This window comes from Mustela putorius, unplaced genomic scaffold (assembly GCF_011764305.1).
Source record: "Mustela putorius furo isolate JIRA1106 unplaced genomic scaffold, ASM1176430v1.1 tig00004041_pilon_pilon_pilon, whole genome shotgun sequence".
Classification (NCBI taxonomy): domain Eukaryota; kingdom Metazoa; phylum Chordata; class Mammalia; order Carnivora; family Mustelidae; genus Mustela; species Mustela putorius.
The window spans coordinates 3,267,310-3,287,060 of record NW_025422176.1 but is presented as its reverse complement, the minus strand read 5'-3'; the positions used below and the strand labels follow the sequence as shown (position 1 = coordinate 3,287,060).

General features: G+C 36.5%; 1 protein-coding gene across 1 annotated transcript in view; it reads left to right on the top strand.

Moving 5' to 3' along the window:
- Positions 1 to 2,784: 2,784 nt before the first annotated feature.
- Positions 2,785 to 19,751, top strand: part of LOC101694040 (phospholipid-transporting ATPase ABCA3-like) — a gene marked incomplete at its 5' end in the record, with an annotated part of 119,498 nt that continues 102,531 nt past the window's right edge. The window contains 2 exons of the mRNA XM_045072686.1: positions 2,785 to 2,915; positions 8,179 to 8,332. Coding sequence (XP_044928621.1) covers positions 2,785 to 2,915; positions 8,179 to 8,332 — 285 coding nt within the window. The remainder of the gene's footprint in view (positions 2,916 to 8,178; positions 8,333 to 19,751) is intronic.

Here is a 19,751-nt window from a genome sequence, read left to right as displayed (position 1 = left end):
TTTTCTGTGAAGGGCCAGACAGGAAATATGTTAGGTTTTATGGCCTATGTGGGTTTCTATCAAATATTCTTTTTTTTTTTTTTCTTGAGGAGCCCTTTAGAGATGTTAAAAACATCCAAAGCTCCCAGGCCCATACCAAAGCAGACTGGGGTAGATTTGACCTGCACAGGACCGTAATTTGCTGACCTCTGGCTTAGTATACTTTCTTAGATTGTTTTTGTTGTTTGTCTTTAATGACATTGATATTTTTAAAAGACTTGGCCAGTTATTTTGCAGAAGTCTTAATTTGTATTTGCTTGTTTCTTTACATTTAGTTCAGTTTGGTCATTTGTGTTGAAGATTCTACATCTTTCTTATAAGATCCTCTTAGTGAATCACTTTTGAAACCTTATTACCTGTTTGTTCCTCAACTCGTGGTATCATGCTTGCCCATTTTAGAGTAAGATGGATTCCCACCAGTTTGCATTATCAAGGCAGTTTTCCTTCTTGTAGTTAATAAGAAATCTGTAATTTTAAGTTAGAGCACTTTCAGCACTCTAGAAGCTTCTTTTGTGCCAAAGTTGCAGTTAAGACTCCTCCAAATTTAATTACTATTTTGACTTCTAAGACCATAGATTAGCTTTGCTTGCTTCTCACCTTACATAAATGAAGATATTCGCTATGTCCCGTTATGGCATTCTCTGTTATATATGGTATGATATAGTTTTAGTGTGTGTGCTTTCACGTAGCAGCACATTTGTAAGAGTCATCCAAATTGTGTGAGATCATAAATCACTAATTTTCTTTATAGAATCCGATTATGTTAATGTTATACAACCAATTTATCTGTTTATTATTGATGAACATTTGAGTAGATTTCACATTTTAACTATTATGAGTAGTGCTTTATGAACATAACAAAAGGTTAAGAGCCTTTTGATGAACATAAAATACATATATACACGTTTTTGTTTGGTATATAGCTAGGAGTGAAATTGTTGGGTCTTGGGGGATATAACATACAGAAATGTATGAGAGTTTCAGTTCCATGTCTTCACCAACACTTGATATGTTATATCTTTTGATAGGAAGTAACTAATAAAGCTATTCTTCTCTGTTCCCTGTCTCTGGAGAAAATTTTTCAGTATTTACCCATTGAGCAACATATTTATTATATGTTACTTGTAGATGTTCTTTATCGGGTTTAGAAAGCTTCCTTCTATTCCTTGTTTACCAAGATTTTTAAAAAATCATTAATTAGTATTAAATTTTGTCAAATGCCTTTTCTGTGTTTCTTGAGATGGTCATGTGACTTTTCTTATTTTTGTTAATGTAATGATTTTTCAACTATTGAATCATTCATCCATTTACCTGTGTTTATTCTGTGAATTTTATTTGCTAATATTTTGTTAAAAATTTTTACATGCATGTTTAAGACATCAGTCTATTTTTTAAAGTTTTACTTATTTATTTGAGAGAGAGAGAGTGTAGGGTAAGGGTCAGAGAGAGAAGGAGACTCGCCAAGCAGGGAGCCTGATGTGGAACTCCGCCCTGGGACTCCGGAATAATGACCTGAGCCAAGGGGAGATGCTTAACCAACTGAGCCCCAAGACATTAGTCTATTTTGTGTTCTTTGTTCCATGAGTTATTGAGAGTATATTTCCTCCACACCCAGTGTGGAGCACATGCAAGACTTGAACTCACAACCCTGAGATCAAGAATCAGATGCTTAACCAGCTGAGCACGGAGATGCCCTAAAAGCTCATCTTTTAATACACTTTGTTATTCACCCATTGTGTTTCCATATAAATTTTAGAATTGGCTTGTAATTTTTCATAAAAATTGTTCGGATTTTTTTGGGAAATGTTTTATTTTTTTAATTTTATTTACCAGTTTTATTTTTATATTATTTATGATTGACAAAAACTGTATATATTTAGGTCATATAATAGGATGTTTTGGTATACATATACCTTTAGTGTCACAATCAAGCTAATTAACATATCCATCAGCTTACATATTTACCTTTTTTTGTGGTGAGACCTCTTGAGATCTAGAAGATTGATATTTTATTATGTTTTGTTTTGTTTTATTTAAATCCAAGTTAGTTAACAGATTGTTTGGATTATTACTAGAATTACATTGACTTTATATGTCAATTTTTACAGAAGAGACATCTTTATGGTATGGATCTTTGCACATGTTATATAACTTTATTTTTAAAAAAACTTTAGTCATTTAAGTTACCTGTATGTGTGTGGTTGTATGTGTTTTGTTTTGAGAGTGTGTTTTTTAAAATTTCATACAGATTCATTTGTGAATAAGAAAAGTACTACTTTTATTAATTTTTTATTTTTTAAAAATTTTATTTTTAAATTTATAATTTAAGTTCACAATGGTTTTCTAGAATACAATTTATTCTACAATTACTTTTCAAAATAAACCTTCTACAGAAATAATTTTGTCACTTATTTCCTCTCAAATTATTTTTAATCACTAGATTTCAAAATACAATTGAAAAACTCCCCTTGTCACAGTTTACTTTAATACACAGTTATTGTAATGATTAAATATTGTTTATAATGTGTTGCAACTTTTATAAAACACAAGAATTTTTGTGTAGCCCAGATATCCATTAGGTCACCTTGATATTGTTTTAAAATGAGTAATAATGTTTTAATTGAGTAATAATGTTTTAAAATGTATTGTGTTATGACAGAATTATGGTATTCATGGTACAGGTAGGGATAATCATTAGACATTTTCCATTTATGTGATGACTTACTGAGATTTTTTTCTCTACAGTTCGAGGCTTTTCTTCAGAAGCACAGTTTGAGAAGTATGTTCAGTATGAAAAGAAGCCTACGGTTCGTGTGGTGGCTGCTATTGTATTTGATCATGACTTCAAAAATAGCGATGACCGTTTGCCACTTCAGGTAAGAAATTTTTGTCTAAAGAATTTATAATTAAATGTTAGGTTTCAGAGGTTTAATGAGATACAGGTAACCTCCCCATTTATAAATGGGAAAAATGTTAAGTTGCCCAAGATCTTAACTTCTAGTAGATAACAAAACCAGGATTTGAATCCTGTGCCAATTTATTTTATTATATTTTACTTTTTAAAATGTTTATATATTTGTCAGAGAGTGCATAAGCCGACTGAGTGGCCGGCAGAGGGAGAGGGAGAATTAGGCTCCACTGAGCAAGGCACCCAATGTAGGACTGGATCCCAGGACACTGGGATCATGACCTGAGCCCAAGGGAGCTGCTGAACCAACTGAGCCACCCAGGTGTTTCTGTGCCAACTTATTTTAATACCTGTTGTTTTTACTGTGAGGAGAAAACGGTTACCTGCTACCTTATGGTCTTAAATTCAGAAGATATAATAATAGGAGCTTTAGTAAGGATATTCACTTTACAAATCTCCCTGGCCAGGCAGATCCTTCCAGTCTTGCTGATGGTGGTTAAGAAAATAACAATGTAGCTAGGTAAAAAAGATAGGTAGCAATGTCCGTTCCCTGTTCAAATGCCTTCTGGAATTTCACATAGTGCATATCTGTAATATGATATTTAAACTCTTTAATGAGCTAATTTTAAGTGTAATTGGCATTCTAACTTTGTATATGAAGTGACTTTCATAACAAAGCTATTATTATATGAAAGTTAAAAGTCAAAGTAAAAACAAGAACTGAACACTTCACTCATATATCTGGGTGTCTTTTAAGCTGAGGTAGCTCCCTTTCCTGGGACTGTGAACTCCAGAAGGCATTTTTATGTCCTCTTAGAACAATCCACTTGCTTCTTGTTTTGCTTTGGTGAATGCCCCCTGTTTTTTCCTTTGTATAAAGTTTTAATGTATTTGTTTTAGGTCTCCAAAGAGGTAATTGCTTTAACTTTCAGAATTCTTGATTATCACTGGTAGTGTGAATGGAAAGTTCTGTAACCCCACCAGTAACTGGTCTGGAGGTCCTTGAAATGTTAAAGTTTGGCCATTAAAAAAAACAAAAGGCATATGCGTATATACCAGCAGAGATTCCAGCATGAAAGACTTATTTCTTTTGAGTGAATTACCTAATTTCTAAATCTCTAGTGTCAGCTTTTAGGGTTTTCCAACTTGATTCAGAATTAGGACAGACCCCAGGAAAGACTCTGATAACATCCCTTAAGGAGAGAAAATGGGTAGTGTTCGAACTTTGGTAACTTGGTGTATCTCTTTACCACAAGTTAGAGATGAGCCAGCCAGGGTTGAGGGAAATGCTCAAACTATAGTATTTATGCACAGAGCTAAATCCTGTTTAGGATACAAGTTTGCAAATGGAAGGAAGGAAAGAGAAAGGAAAATCACTGGTAGGACAGTAGGTAGCCTTTCTTTCTGTTCTGTCCTCTCCTCACTTTTCCTAGTTGTGCCTACTTTACACTAATTATAGCATCAGAAGTATATGCTGATGGCGATACAGGTTCATTGGTATATGTAGAGCTTCTGGTTCAAATTTCAAATAACTTTGGTGCAGTACAAGCTTCCATTTTGTTGATGTTTCACTGTGTCTAGCATTTAGAATGGATACCTGACAAGATTTTTCCCCAGGTTATTTCCCTAGGTGTCTGTTCTCTTTTTCCACAGTTTATCAAACAAGATGTCTTACCTGTTATTCTGAGTTTGTGGCCAGCTCTACCCTCCCTGCCCCTGAAAACCAACTCTTCTGTAACCTAGCTGATTTTCCTGGTCAAGACCTCTCTCTACTATAGATACCACAATGATACACCAAGAACACAGAAAAGACCATGTCATTGTGCTGTGTAAAACACTCCAGGGGTTCTCCATGAACTACAGAAGGTCTTTTGTGTGGAATTCAAGGTCATTAGTAACCCGTTTTCTGAATAAGCCTTCAGCCTCATGTTGCCTCTTCTTTCTTTGAACTTCATGCTTTAGCAATATTGAACCAGTAGTAGTTGTTTGTATATATTATGTGGTCTATTGCTTCTCTACCTTTGATCACATTATCCTCTTTCCTTTTGATGCTCTGCCTGTCCCTCTTTTTCTGGAGTAACTCTTAGTATTAATTTCTATAAAACTCGTGCTGTAAGTATCTATCCAAATTCTCCCCTTCTCTCTTCTGTGCTTCCTGAATACTTGGTCACTTCCTTGAGCTAAAGAATTGTGTATTGATAGTATGTAGCTACTTAAAATGTTGCTTTTGAATTACTGAATTGTGTGAATGTTTGCCTAGACTTGGTGCACTTGCCTGTTCCTTCTCAGGCTATTGACTTCTTTCTCTGTTCAGCCTCTACTGGTTTTTGGCAACTGTAGGTTCTTGCTTTGTTAGGCTACTCAGATCTACCATAATTTACCCTGAGGTTGGCTCAGCTCTCTAGATAAATCATTTTCTTTTCATGTAATTTATAAAATACATAGCATTCTACATTTTAATTTTATTAACCCTACTTTCATTATATCTGGACCTTTTCCTTTTGTGTTAGTCACTTTTTAAAGGGGGAGATAATCACTATATCTGGGCTTTTTCCTTTTCTGTTGGTCACTTTTTAAAGGGGGAGATAATCTTTATCATAGTTGGCTAACATAATAGGAAAGAAAATAAATAGAATTGTTGAAGTAGTTAGGCAAGCCAGTTGTGGATGTAGAAAAATAACATTGGTAATCATCAAGGTACCAGTGTTGGAATCAATTCTCTAATTTCCCTTTCTATATTTTCATTGTTAGTGGATAAGAATGCAACTGATTTCTGTGCTTTGGTTTTGTATCCTGCCAACATTACTGAATTGCTATATGAGTTTTAGTAGTTTGGGGGTGGAGTCTTTTGGGTTTTCCATATAAAGAATCATGTCATCTGTGAAGAGAGACAGTTTGACGTATTCTTTGCCAGTTTGAATACCTTTTATTTCTTTTTTGTTGTCTGATTGCTGTTGCTAGGACTTTTAGTACTATAATGAACAAGGGTGGTGAGAGTGGGCATCCCTGTTGTGTTCCTGATCTTGATGGGAGGGCTGTCAGCTTTTCCCCAATGAGGATGATATTCGCTATGGATTTTTCATAGATAGATTTTATGAACTTTAGGAATGTTCCCTCTATCTGTATACTTTGAAGAGTTATGGCACCAAGAACCATGAGATACCTTGGAATAAACCTAACCAAAGAGGTAAAGGATCTGTACTCGAGGAACTACAGAACACTCATGAAAGAAATTGAAGAAGACATAAAAAGATGGAAAAGTGTTCCATGGTCATGGATCAGAAGAATGATCATTGTTAAAATGTCTGTACTGCCCAGAGCAATCTATACTTTCAATGCCATCCCAATCAAAATTCCACTGGCATTTTTCAAAGTGCTGGAACAAACAGTCCTAAAATTTATTTTGAACCAGAAAAGACCTCAAATCACTAAGGAAATGTTGAAGAAAAAAAAAAAAGCTGGGGGCATCATGTTGCCTGATTTTACTACTAATTTGTGATCACCAAGACAACATGGTACTGGCACAAAAACAGACACATAGACCAATGAAACAGAGTAGAGAGTACAGATATGGACCCTCAACTCTGTGGTTAAATAATCTTTGGCAAGGCAGGAAAAAATACCTAGTGGAAAAAAGACAGCGTCTTCAATAAATGGTGCTGAGAAAATTGGATAGCTATGTATAGAAGAATGAAGCTCGACCATTCTCTTACATGATACACAAAGATAAACTTGAAGTGGATAAAAGACCTCAACATGAGACAGGAATCTATCAAAATCCTAGAGTAGAACATAGGCAGTAACCTTTTCACATCATCCATGGCAACTTCTTTCAAGACATGTCTCCATAGGCAAAGGAAACAAAAGCAAAAATGAACTTTTGGGACTTCCATCAAGATAAAAGCTTTTGCACAGCAAAGGAAGCAGTCAACAAAACAAAGAGGCAACCCACAGAATAGGAGAAGATATTTGCAAATGACACTACAGACAAAGGGTTGATATCCAAGATCTATAAAGAACTCCTCAAACTCAACACCCAGAACATAGATAATCACATCAAAAAATGGGCAGAAGACATGAACAGACACTTCTCCAAAGAAGACATACAAATGGCTATCAGAGACATGAACAATTTTCATCATCATTAGCCATCATGGAAATTCAAATTAAAAAACCACATTGAGATACCATCTTACACCAGTTAGAACGGCCAAAATTAACAAGACAGTAAACAACAAGCATTGGAGAGGATGTAGGGAAAGAGGAATGGTGCAAATGCAAGTTGGTGCAGCCACTTTGGAAAACAGTGTTGTGATTCTTCAAAAAATTAAAGATAGAGCTACCCTATGACTGCAATTGCACTACTGGGTATTTACCCCAAAGATACAGATGTAGTGAAAGGAAGGCCCAAATGTACCCCAATGTTCATAGCAGCAATGGCCACAATCACCAAACTGTGGAAAGAGCCAAGATGCCCTTCAACAGATGAATGGATAAAGAAGATATGGTCCATAACTATAATGGAATATTATGTCTCCATCAGAAAGGATGAATACCCAACTTTGTATCAAGATGGACAGGACTGGAGGAGATAATGCTGAGTGAAATAAGTCAAGCAGAGGGAGTCAGTTATATGGTTTCATTTACTTATGGAGCATAAAGAATAACATGGAGGACATTAGGAGAAGGAAAGGAAAAGTTAATTGGGGTAAATCAGAGGGGTAGATGAACCATGAAAGACTGTGGACTCTGAGAAACAAACAGGCTTTTGGAAGGGGAGGTGGTTGGGGGAATGGGTGAGTCTGGTGGCGGGTATTAAGGAGGGTACATATTGCATGGAGCACTGGGTTTGGTGTATAAACAATGAATCTTGGAACACTGGGAAAAAAATGAACAGTAAAAAGAAATTTTTTAAAAAAGGTACCACTGTTGGCATCTTTGTAACTCAAAAATCCTAAAGATGATAGAGCAGAGATACAAATTTAATTGATTTCAAACTTTGTGATTATGGCACATGAGGCTTGCTTCTTGTCCCTTGCGTCAGTGATACTATTATTTCTTACCATTTAGAATACTGAATTGCTCACATTTCTTACCATTTAGAATACTGAATTGCTCACTCTGCTAAAACACAAATTTTAGCTTTGTATTTTCTTTTCCTCTCACTGTTGATACTTGCTTTTAGTGTTCATTGATCTAACATGTTGTTTGTATTCTATTGTCTATTCCAGGTAAAATATCATCTGCGTTTTGGTACAGGTACTGAGAGAACTTCGGATTTTCTAAGCTCCTTAGTAGATACTGGATGGCATACACACATTCTGTTTCCAGAGGTACCTGATATAGGACCCAGGAACCCATTAAGTAATGATGGGGGAGATCCTGGTGAGCTGTCCCTCAGAATTCTTACATTAATATTTTGCATTCAAGCTAGCAGTCATATCAACATGTGTGAATCATTTTTTTTCAGTGAGTGAAAAAGTTTATTCATTGTGGCAGTTCATCTTTAAAATTGAGTTTTTATTGTAAAAACAAGCATGTAGAAAACCTTATACATTTGAAAAATATCTTCCTATTACTGTAAATCATTTCCTGAATTTTATCAGTATGTATCCTTGCATTTATATAGTCTTCGTTAGTAAACATTGACTCTGCTGACGTAATAGACACATCTTCGTAAACTAACATTGTCTGCATATTTATGGTTCTAAATTTATTTTTTTAATTTAAATTTTGGATAGTTAACATAGGATGCAATATTGGTTTCTGGAGTGGAGTTAAGTGACTCATCACTTACATACAATGCTCAGTGCTCAGCACAGCACATGCCTTCTTTAATATCCATTGCCCATCTAGCTCATCCCCTACCCACCTCTCTGTTTGTTCTCTCTCCTTGCATGGCTTGTTTCCCCCTCTCTCTTTTTTCTTTCCCCCCTTCCATATGTTTATCTGTTTTCTTACTTACATTCCACATGAGTGAGATCATATAGTATTTATCTTTCTCTAACTTATTTCACTTAGCATAATATACGTTAGCTCCATCCACATCTTTGCAAATAGCAAGATTTCATTCTTTTATTTAAAATTTAATTTCTTTTCAGTGTAACAGAATTCATTGTTTATGCACCACACCCAGTGCTCCATGCAATACATGCCCTCCATAATACCCACCACCAGGCTGGTGGTATTATGGTAGAGATTGCCTTAAATGTGTAGATTGCTTTGGGTAATATAGACATTTTAATAATATGAGTACCTCTAGTTCTTAAAATATAGAGATTTTAATAATATGAGTTCTTCTAGTTCATGAGTATGGAATACTTTTCCATTTCTTTGTGTCCTCTTCAGTTTCTTTCCTCTTCTGTAGTTTTCAGAATACAGATCTTTTACTTCTTTAGTTAGATTATTCCTAGGTATCTTATTGTTTTTGGTGCAGTTGCAAATAGGATCAATTCCTTGATTTTTTTTTTTTTGGCTGCTTTGTTATTGGCATATAGAAATGTAACAGATTTCTACACATTGATTTTATATACTGCAACTTTGCTGAATTCATGTATGAGTTCTAGTAATTTTTGGTGGAGACTTTCAGAGTATTATGTCAACTGTAAATAATGAAATAATGAAAGTTTGACTTCTACCTTGCCACCTTGCCAATTTGGATGCCTTTTATTTCTTTTTGTTGTCTATTCAAACAGGCTAAGACTTCCAGTACTATGTTAAGTACCAGTGGTGAGAATGGACATCCTTGTCTTTTTCCTGACTGTAGGGGAAAGGCTCTCAGTTTTTCCTTACTGAGAATGATATTAGCTGTTGGCCTTTCATATATGACCTTTAGGATGTTGTGATATGTTCCTACTTTGTTGAGTTTTTTTTGGGGGGGGGGAAGATTTTATTTATTTATTTGACAGAGAGAGAGAGAGCCCAGCAGGGGGAGGAGCAGGCAGAGGGAGAGGGAGAAGCAGGCTCACCAACCAGGGAGCCCAATGCAGGACTCGATCCTGGGACCCTGGGATTATGACCAGAGCTGAAGGCAGATGCTTAACTGACTAAGCTACCGAGGTGCCCCAGATTGAGGGTTTGGAATAGGATGCTGTGTTTTGTCAAATGCTTTTTCATTTATTGACAGGATCATATGGTTCTATCCTTTCTTTAATTAATATGGTGTATCCTGTTGATAGATTTGCAGATGTTGAACCACTCTTGTAGCCCAGGAATAAATCCTGCTTGATTATGGTGAACAATTTATTAAATGTATTTTTGAATTCAATTTTCTAGTATTTTGTTGCATCTATGTTCATCAGGGATATTGACCTATAATTTTGGAATTTGGAGAATAGTATTAACTCTTCTTTCAGTGTCTGGTAGAATTCTCCTGGGAATTTGTCTGCCCCTAGGCTTTTGTTTGTTGGGAAATTTTTAATTACTGAGTCAATTTCTTTGCTGGTTATGGTCTGTTCAAATTTTCTATTTCTTTTTCAGTTTTGTAGGTTCATAGAAATTTGTCCATTTCTTCCTGTTTGCTCAGTTTGTTGCATATAATTTTTTATAGTATTCTAATTGTTTGTATTTCTGTGGTATTGGTTGTGATATGTCCTCTTTCATTTATTATTTTACCTATTTGGGTCCTTTTATCTTTTTGATAAATATGACTATGGTTTTATCAATTTTATTCATTCTTTTAGAGAATTCTTTGAAAAATGAGCTCTTAGTTTCATTAATCTGAAATCTCTTAATTTTGTTATATTTTTGTTTCTATATCATTTATTTCTGCTCTAATCTTTTATTATTTCCCTTTTTCTACTGGCCTGAGGCTTTATTTGCTGTTCCTTTTCAGGCTCCTTTAGGTGTAAGATTACGTTGTATATTTTAGACTATTTTTGCTTCTTTTTAAAAAATTTTTTTAAATTTTTTATTTTTTCATAAACATGTATTTTTATCCCCAGGGGTACAGGTCTATGAATCGCCAGGTTTACACATTTCACAGCACTCACCAAAGCACATACCCTCCCCAATGTCCATAACCCCACCCCCCCTTCTCCCAATCCCCCTCCCCCCAGCAACCCTCAGTTTGTTTTGTAAGATTAAGAGTCACTTATGGTTTGTCTCCCTCCCAATCCCATCTTGTTTCATTGATTCTTCTCTTACCCACTTAAGCCCCCATGTTGCATCACCACTTCCTCATATCAGGGAGATCATATGATAGTTGTCTTTCTCTGCTTGACTTATTTCGCTAAGCATGATACACTCTAGTTCCATCCATATTGTCGCAAATGGCCAGATCTCATTTCTTTTGATGGCTGCATAGTATTCCATTGTGTATATATACCACATCTTCTTGATCCATTCATCTGTTGATGGACATCTAGGTTCTTTCCATATTTTGGCTATTGTGGACATTGCTGCTATAAACATTCGGGTGCACGTGCCCCTTCGGATCACTACGTTTGTATCTTTAGGGTAAATACCCAGTAGTGCAATTGCTGGGTCATAGGGCAGTTCTATTTTCAACATTTTGAGGAACCTCCATGCTGTTTTCCAGAGTGGCTGCACCAGCTTGCATTCCCACCAACAGTGTAGGAGGATTCCCCTTTCTCCGCATCCTCGCCAGCATCTGTCATTTCCTGACTTGTTGATTTTAGCCATTCTGACTGGTGTGAGGTGATATCTCATTGTGGTTTTGATTTGTATTTCCCTGATGCCGAGTGATATGGAGCACTTTTTCATGTGTCTGTTGGCCATCTGGATGTCTTTGCAGAAATGTCTGTTCATGTCCTCTGCCTATTTCTTGATTGGATTATTTGTTCTTTGGGTGTTGAGCTTGCTAAGTTCTTTATAGATTTTGGACACCAGCCCTTTATCTGATATGTCGTTTGCAAATATCTTCTCCCATTCTGTCAGTTGTCGTTTGGTTTTGTTAACTGTTTCCTTTGCTGTGCAAAAGCTTTTGATCTTGATAAAATCCCAATAGTTCATTTTTGCCCTTGCCTCCCTTGCCTTTGGGGATGTTCCTAAGAAGATATTGCTGAGGTCGAAGAGGTTGATGCCTGTGTTCTCCTCAAGGATTTTGATGGATTCCTTTCTCACACTGAGGTCCTTCATCCATTTTGAGTCTATTTTTGTGTGTGGTGTAAGGAAATGGTCCAATTTCATTTTTCTGCATGTGGCTGTCCAATTTTCCCGACACCATTTATCGAAGAGGCTGTCTTTTTTCCATTGGACATTCTTTCCTGCTTTGTCGAAGATTAGTTGACCATAGAGTTGAGGGTCTATTTCTGGGTTCTCTATTCTGTTTCATGGATCTATGTGTCTGTTTTTGTGCCAGTACCATGCTGTCTTGATGATGACAGCTTTGTAATAGAGCTTGAAGTCCGGAATTGTGATGCCACCAACGTTGGCTTTCTTTTTCAATATTCCTTTGGCTATTCCAGGTCTTTTCTGGTTCCATATAAATTTTAGGATTATTTGTTCCATTTCTTTGAAGAAGATGGATGGTACTTTTATAGGACTTGCTTTAAATGTGTAGATTGCTTTAGGTAGCATAGACATTTTCACGATATTTCACAATATTTCACAATATTCTTCCAATCCAGGAGCATGGAATATCTTTCCATTTCTTTCTGTCTTCCTCAATATCTTTCATGAGTACTTTATAGTTTTCTGAGTATATATTCTTTGCCTCTTTGGCTAGGATTATTCCTAGGTATCTTATGGTTTTGGGTGCAGTTGTAAATGGGGTTGACTCCTTATTTTCTCTTTCTTCTGTCTTGTTGGTGTAGAGAAATGCAGCTGATTTCTGTGCATTGATTTTATTGAATTTCTGTACATGTTCTAGCAGTTTTGGAGTGGAGTCTTTTGGGTTTTGCACATATAGTATCATATCATCTGCGAAGAGTGATAGTTTGACTTCTTCTTTGCTGATTTGGATGCCTTTAATTTCCTTTTGTTGTCTAATTGCTGAGGCTAGGACTTCCAGTACTATGTTGAATAGCAGTGGTGATAATGGACATCCCTGCCGTGTTCCTGACCTTAGCAGAAGCTTTCAGTTTTTCTCCATTGAGAATGATATTTGCGGAGGGTTTTTCATAGATGGCTTTGATGATATTGAGGTATATGCCCTTTATCCCTACACTTTGAAGAGTTTTGATCAGGAAGGGATGCTGTACTTTGTCAAATGCTTTTTTAGCATCTATTGAGAGTATCATATGGTTCTTGTTCTTTCTTTTATTAATGTGTTGTATCACATTGATTGATTTGTGGATGTTGAACAAACCTTGCATCCCTGGAATAAATCCCACTTGGTCGTGGTGAATAATTCTTTTAATGGACTGTTGAATCCTATTGGCTAGAATTTTGGTGAGAATTTTCGCATCTGTGTTCATCAAGGATATTGGTCTGTAATTCTCTTTTTTGATGGGATCCTTGTCTGGTTTTGGGATCAAGATGATGCTGGCCCCATAAAACGAGTTTGAAAGTTTTCCTTCCATTTCTATTTTTTGGAACAGTTTCAGGAGAATAGGAATTAGTTCTTCTTTAAATGTTTGGTAGATTTCCCCCAGGAAGCTGTCTGGCCCTGGGCTTTTGTTTGTTTGGAGATTTTTGATGACTGTTTCAATCTCCTTACTGGTTGTAGGTCTGTTCAGGCTTTCTATTTCTTCCTGGTTCAGTTGTCATAGTTTATATGTCTCTAGGAATGCATCCATTTCTTGCAGATTGTCAAATTTGTTGGCGTAGAGTTGCTCAGAGTATGTTCTTCTAATTGTCTGTATTTCTTCGGTGTTAGCTGTGATCTCTCCTCTTTCATTCATGATTTTATTAATTTGGGTCCTTTCTCTTTTCTTTTCGATAAGTCTATCCAGGGGTTTATCAATTTTATTAATTTTTTCAAAGAACCAGCTCCTAGTTTCGTTGATTTGTTCTATTGTTTTTTTGGTTTCTATTTCATTGATTTCTGTTCTGATCTTTATGATTTCTCTTCTCCTGTTGGGTTTAGGGTTTCTTTCTTGTTCTTTCTTTAGCTCCTTTACGTGTAGAGTTAGGTTGTGTACCTGAAACCTTTCTTGTTTCTTGAGAAAGGTTTGTACCGCTATATATTTTCCTCTCAGGGTTGCCTTTTTTGTGTCCCACAGATTTTGAACTGTTGTGTTTTCAATATCATTTGTTTCCATGAATTTTTTCAATTCTTTAATTTCCTGGTTGACCCATTTATTCTTTAGAAGGATGCTGTTTAGTCTCCATGTATTTGGGTTCTTTCCAAATTTCCTCTTGTGTTTGAGTTCTAGCTTGAGAGCATTGTAGTCTGAAATTATGCAGGGAATGATCCCAATCTTTTGATACCGGTTGAGACCTGATTTAGGACCGAGGATGTGATCTATTCTGGAGAATGTTCCATGTGCACTACAGAAGAATGTGTATTCTGTTGCTTTGGGATGAAATGTTCTGAATATATCTGTGATGTCCATCTGGTCCAGTGTGTCATTTAAGGCCTTTATTTCCTTCCTGATCTTTTGCTTGGATGATCTGTGCATTTCAGTGAGGGGAGTGTTAAAGTCCCCTACTATTATTGTATTGTTGTTGATGTGTTTCTTTGATTTTGTTATTAGTTGGTTTATATAGTTGGCTGCTCCCACGTTTGGGGCATAGATATTTAAAATTGTTAGATCTTCTTGTTGGACAGATTCTTTGAGTATGATGTAGTGTCCTTCCTCATCTCTTATTATAGTGTTTGGCTTAAAATCTAATTCATCTGATATAAAGATTGCCACTCCTGCCTTCTTCTGATGTCCTTAGCATGATAAATTCTTTTCCACCCTTTCACTTTAAATCTGGAGGTGTCTTTGGGTTTAAAATGAGTTTCTTGTAGGCAACATATAGATAGGTTTTTTTTTTTTTAATCCATTCTGATACTCTGTGTCTTTTGATTGGGGGCATTTAGCCCATTAACATTCAGGGTAAGTATTGAGAGATATGAATTTAGTGCCATTGTATTGCCTGTAAGGTGACTGTTACTGTATATTGTCTCTGTTCCTTTCTGATCTACTCCTTTTAGGCTCTCTCTTTCTTTAGAGGACCCCTTTCAATATTTCCTGTAGAGCTGGTTTGGTGTTTGCAAATTCTTTCAGTTTTTGTTTGTCCTGGAAGCTTTTAATCTCTCCTTCTATTTTCAATGATAGCCTAGCTGTATTTGGTATTCTTGGCTGCATGTTTTTCTCGTTTAGTGCTCTGAATATATCATGCCAGCTCTTTCTGGCCTGCCAGGTCTCTGTGGATAAGTCTGCTGCCAATCTAATATTTTTACCATTGTATGTTACAGACTTCTTTTCCCGGGCTGCTTTCAGGATTTTCTCTTTGTCACTTAAGACTTGTAAATTTTAGTATTAGGTGACGGGGTGTGGGCCTATTCTTATTGATTTTGAAGGGGGTTCTATTCTCTGCACCTCCTGGATTTTGATGCTTGTTCCCTTTGCCATATTGGGGAAATTCTCTCCAATAATTCTCTCCAGTATACCTTTTGCTCGCCTCTCTCTTCCTTCTTCTTCTGGAATCCCAATTATTCTAATGTTGTTTCGTCTTATGGTGTCACTTATCTCTCAAATTCTCCCCTCGTGGTCCAGTAGCTGTTGTCCCTCTTTTGCTCAGTTTCTTTATTCTTTGTCATTTGGTCTTCTATATCACTAATTCTTTCTTCTGCCTCATTTATCCTAGCAGTGAGAGCCTCCATTTTTGATTGCACCTCATTAATAGCTTTTTTGATTTCAACTTGGTTAGATTTTAATTCTTTTATTTCTCCAGAAAGGGTTTTTTATCTCTCCCGAGAGGGTTTCTTTAATATCTTCCATGCCTTTTTTGAGCTGACTAGAACCTTGAGAATCGTCATTCTGAACTCTAGATCTGACATATTACCAATGTCTGTGTTGATTAGGTCCCTAGCCTTCAGTACTGCCTCTTGTTCTTTTTTTTGTGGTGAAATTTTCCGCCTTGTCATTTTGTCCAGATAAGAGTATATGAAGGAGCTAGTAAAATACTAAAAGGGTGGCAACAACCCCAGGAAAATATGCTTTAACCAAATCAGAAGAGATCCCAAATCATGAAGGGGAAGAAAGGGGATAAAAAGAGGTTCATAAAGAAAAAAAAAAAAGAAAAAGAAAAAGAAAAGAAACAATTAAAAAAAATGAATAAAGAAAAAGTATAAAAAAGAAAAAAAAATATATATATATATATTAGATAAACTAGTTAAAAAACGTTAAAAAAGAAAAAGGTAAAAGTTAAAAAACATTTAGCAGAAGAAGAGAAAAAAATTGAAAAAGAAAAAAAATTAAATTAACTGCAAGACTAAAGAATCATGGGGAGAAAGCCATGAGTTCCATGCTTTGCTTTCTCCTCCTCTGGAATTCAACTGCTCTCCTTGGCATTGAAAGTGTACTCCTTGGTAGGTGAACTTGGTCTTACCTGGATTTCTTGTTGATCTCCTTGGGAGGGGCCTGTTGTGGGATTCTCAAGTGTCTTTGCCCAAGGTGGAATTGCACCACCCTTACCAGGGGCCGGCCTGAGTGATCTGCTTGAGTTCACTTTCGGGAGCTTTTGTTCCCTGAGCGCTTTCCGTAGAGTTCCAGAGGACGGGAATGAAAATGGCGGTCTCCTGGTCTCAGGCCTAGAGGAGCCAAGAGCTTGGGGCCCCACTCCTCAGTGCGCCCTCAGAGAACAGCGCCCATTTACTCCCGTTTCCCTAGCCTCCAGCCACGCTCTGAGCTCACCGAGCCTGCGACCAGTTCAAGGTAACGCCGAGCTGAGAGCTCACTCCTCGGCTCTGTCTCTGTAGCCAGCTTCCCCATTCTAATACCTGAAGCTCTGCGACACTCAGACACCCCGATCCTTCTGTGACCATGCGGGACCTGAGGCCACGCTGACCCTGCGTGGTCTTCACCCTGGTTTAGCCTCTGGAGTGATGTCCCTCAGCGGAACAGACTTTTCAAAGTCCTGATTTTGTGCTCCATTGCTCCGCTGCTTGTCGGGAGCCGGCCACTACCCCCCGCCCCAGGTCCATCTTCCCATCACTTTGGATTCACTTCTCCGGCAGTCCTACCTTTCAGAAAGTGGTTGATTTTCTGTTTCTAGAGTTGCTGTTCTTCTTCTCTTCGATCTCCCGTTGGATTTGTAGGTGTTTGCAATCTTTAGATAAGCTATCTAGCTGATCTCCTGCTAGCTGAAGTAGTCTCAGCCTGCTACTTCTCCGCCATCTTGACTCCTCTTTGAGAAGTTATCTTTAAGAAATCATTCAACAGCAGACAAAAGCTATGTGTAATTGAACTATTATGAATAAAAATTGGCAACAATCAAAACCGTGTATAAGTATCTGGTTAAGAATATGAGGATATGTCAGTTTGGTAACTACCATGTAGTGGTTAAAAATAATCCTTATTAGGCCTAATAAATAGGGAACCATATATATAGAATCATAACTATGAGACGTATGTATAAACCTATGCAACAATTGGGATGGCTGTCCAAAAATGAATATAGTTAAACTAGAGTGATGGTATTGATTGCATGTTGTTATTTAATCTTATCAAAAACATCTTGAATATTTTTCCAAGAAAATGTTAAAAAGGAATCTCATGGTGCACCTGGGTGGTTTAGTGGGTTAAAGCCTCTGCTTTTGGCTCAGGTCATGATCCCAGGGTCCCGGGATCAAGCCCGGCATCGGGCTCTCTGCTCAGCAGGGAGCCTGCTTCCACCTCTCTCTCTGCCTGCCTCTCTGCCTACTTGTGATCTCTTCCTCTCAGATAAATAAATAAAATCTTAAAAAAAAAAGGAATCTGGCCTTTCTTACAATTAATCTTCTGCAAATTAAATGTAATTTGTGAGAGTAAGTTAATTGAAAATAGCATGATCTTGGTAGAAAAAGTAATTTAAACGAGAAAGAAGAATTGGTCACATAAAAATATTTTAAATAGAGCATTTCTTCTGGAAGGAGGTGTTTCCTTAAAAAGACCATTTTCTATAAAACAAGAAAGAAGATAATCAGGCAAATTCCAACGATTGAGTGATACTGCATAGCAAATTTACATTAAAAAATTGGTGTAAGGGGACACTCTGGTTAAAGTGTGGTGACTAGGAGTTAGGTGACTTGATGTATTTTGTTCAGACTCTATTAATTGGTAGCTTTATTATCCTAAACGTTCTGGATTAAGTTTCTTCATCTGAAAAAGGAATGTTTGGATGAGGTCACCATTTAGGTCCCTTTTGACATGAAGATTCTTTGATATTAATTATTAGAACTTTAGCTGATTAAATTAGCTGAGGATAGGTGATGAGAGAGAAGATCAGAATTAGTTCAGTGAAATTTAAAAGTGAGATTTTAAAATTGTAATAAGAACACTTAAGATGAGATATACCCTCTATCTTTTAAGTGCCCAATACAATATTGTTAATTATAGCCATGTTGTTGTACAATAGATTTTTTTAAATTTTATTTTTTCAGTGTTCCAAGATTCATTGTTTATGTACCACACTCAGTGCTCTATGCAATACATGCCCTCCTTAATACCACCATCAGGCTCACCCATCCCCCCAACTTCCCTCCCCTCCAAAACCCTCAGTTTTTTTCTCAGAGTCCACAGTCTCTGATTTCTAAAATTTTTAATATTGCAAACCTGAAATGCTATTCATTAAACACTTCTTAATATTTCCCTCTCTCCAGCTGCTGGAAACAAAGATTCTGCTTTCTGTTTCCATGAATGTAGGTCAAATGCCCAATATAAGTAGAATCATGCATTAATTGTCCTTTTGTGCATAATGTCTTCAGGGTGCATCCATGTTGTAGAATATGACAGAATTTCTCTCTTTTTAAAGGCTGAATAATATTTTACACTATGTATATGGTGTATTTTGTTTATCCATTCATCTGTGGAGGGACAGAGGTTGCTTTTGCCTCTTGGCTATTGTGAATAATGCTGAATGAACATAAGTGTGCAGATTATCTTTTTGAGATCCTTTCTTCGGTTCTTTTGGTTATATGCCAAAAAGTGGGATTGCTAGATCATACGGTAGTCATTTTTAGTATCTTGAGAAACTTCCATACTGTGCACCATTTTATATTCCTATTAACAGAGCACAAGGTTTCTGATTTCTTTACATCATCATTAACACTTGTTCTTTTATGGTTTTTTGGTAGTGGCCATCCTAACAGTTATGAAGTGATCTTTCATTGTGATTTGGATATGTGTTTCTGTGATAATTAGTGAAGTTGAATGTTTTTTCCTGTGTTTTTTTGATCATTCATGTGTTTTCTTTGGAGAAATGTCTTTATGAGTACTTTGCCCATTTTCTTTTCTTTGCCCATTTTAGAATCAGCTTATTTTTGTTACTGAGTTAGAGGAATTCTTTATGTACTCTTTTTTTTAAAGATTTATTTACTTTATTTTTATTTTACTTTTACTTTTTATTTATTTATTTTTAAACATCTTAATTTTTTTTTCAGTGTTCCAAGGTTCATTGTTTATGCACCAAACCAGTGATCCATGCAATACATGCCCTCCTTAATACCCACCACCAGGCTCACCCACCCCTTCCAACCCCTCCTTTTCAAAACCCTCTTTGTTTCTCACAGTCCACAGTCTCTCATGGTTCATCTCCTCCTATGATTTCCCCCAATTCACTTTTTCTTTATTTCTCCTAATGTCCTCAATGATATTCCTTATGCTCCTCAAGTAAGTGAAACCATATGATAATTGACTTTCTCCGCTTGACTTATTTCACTCAGCATGATCTCCTCCAGTCCTGTCCATGTTGATAACAAAAGTTGAGT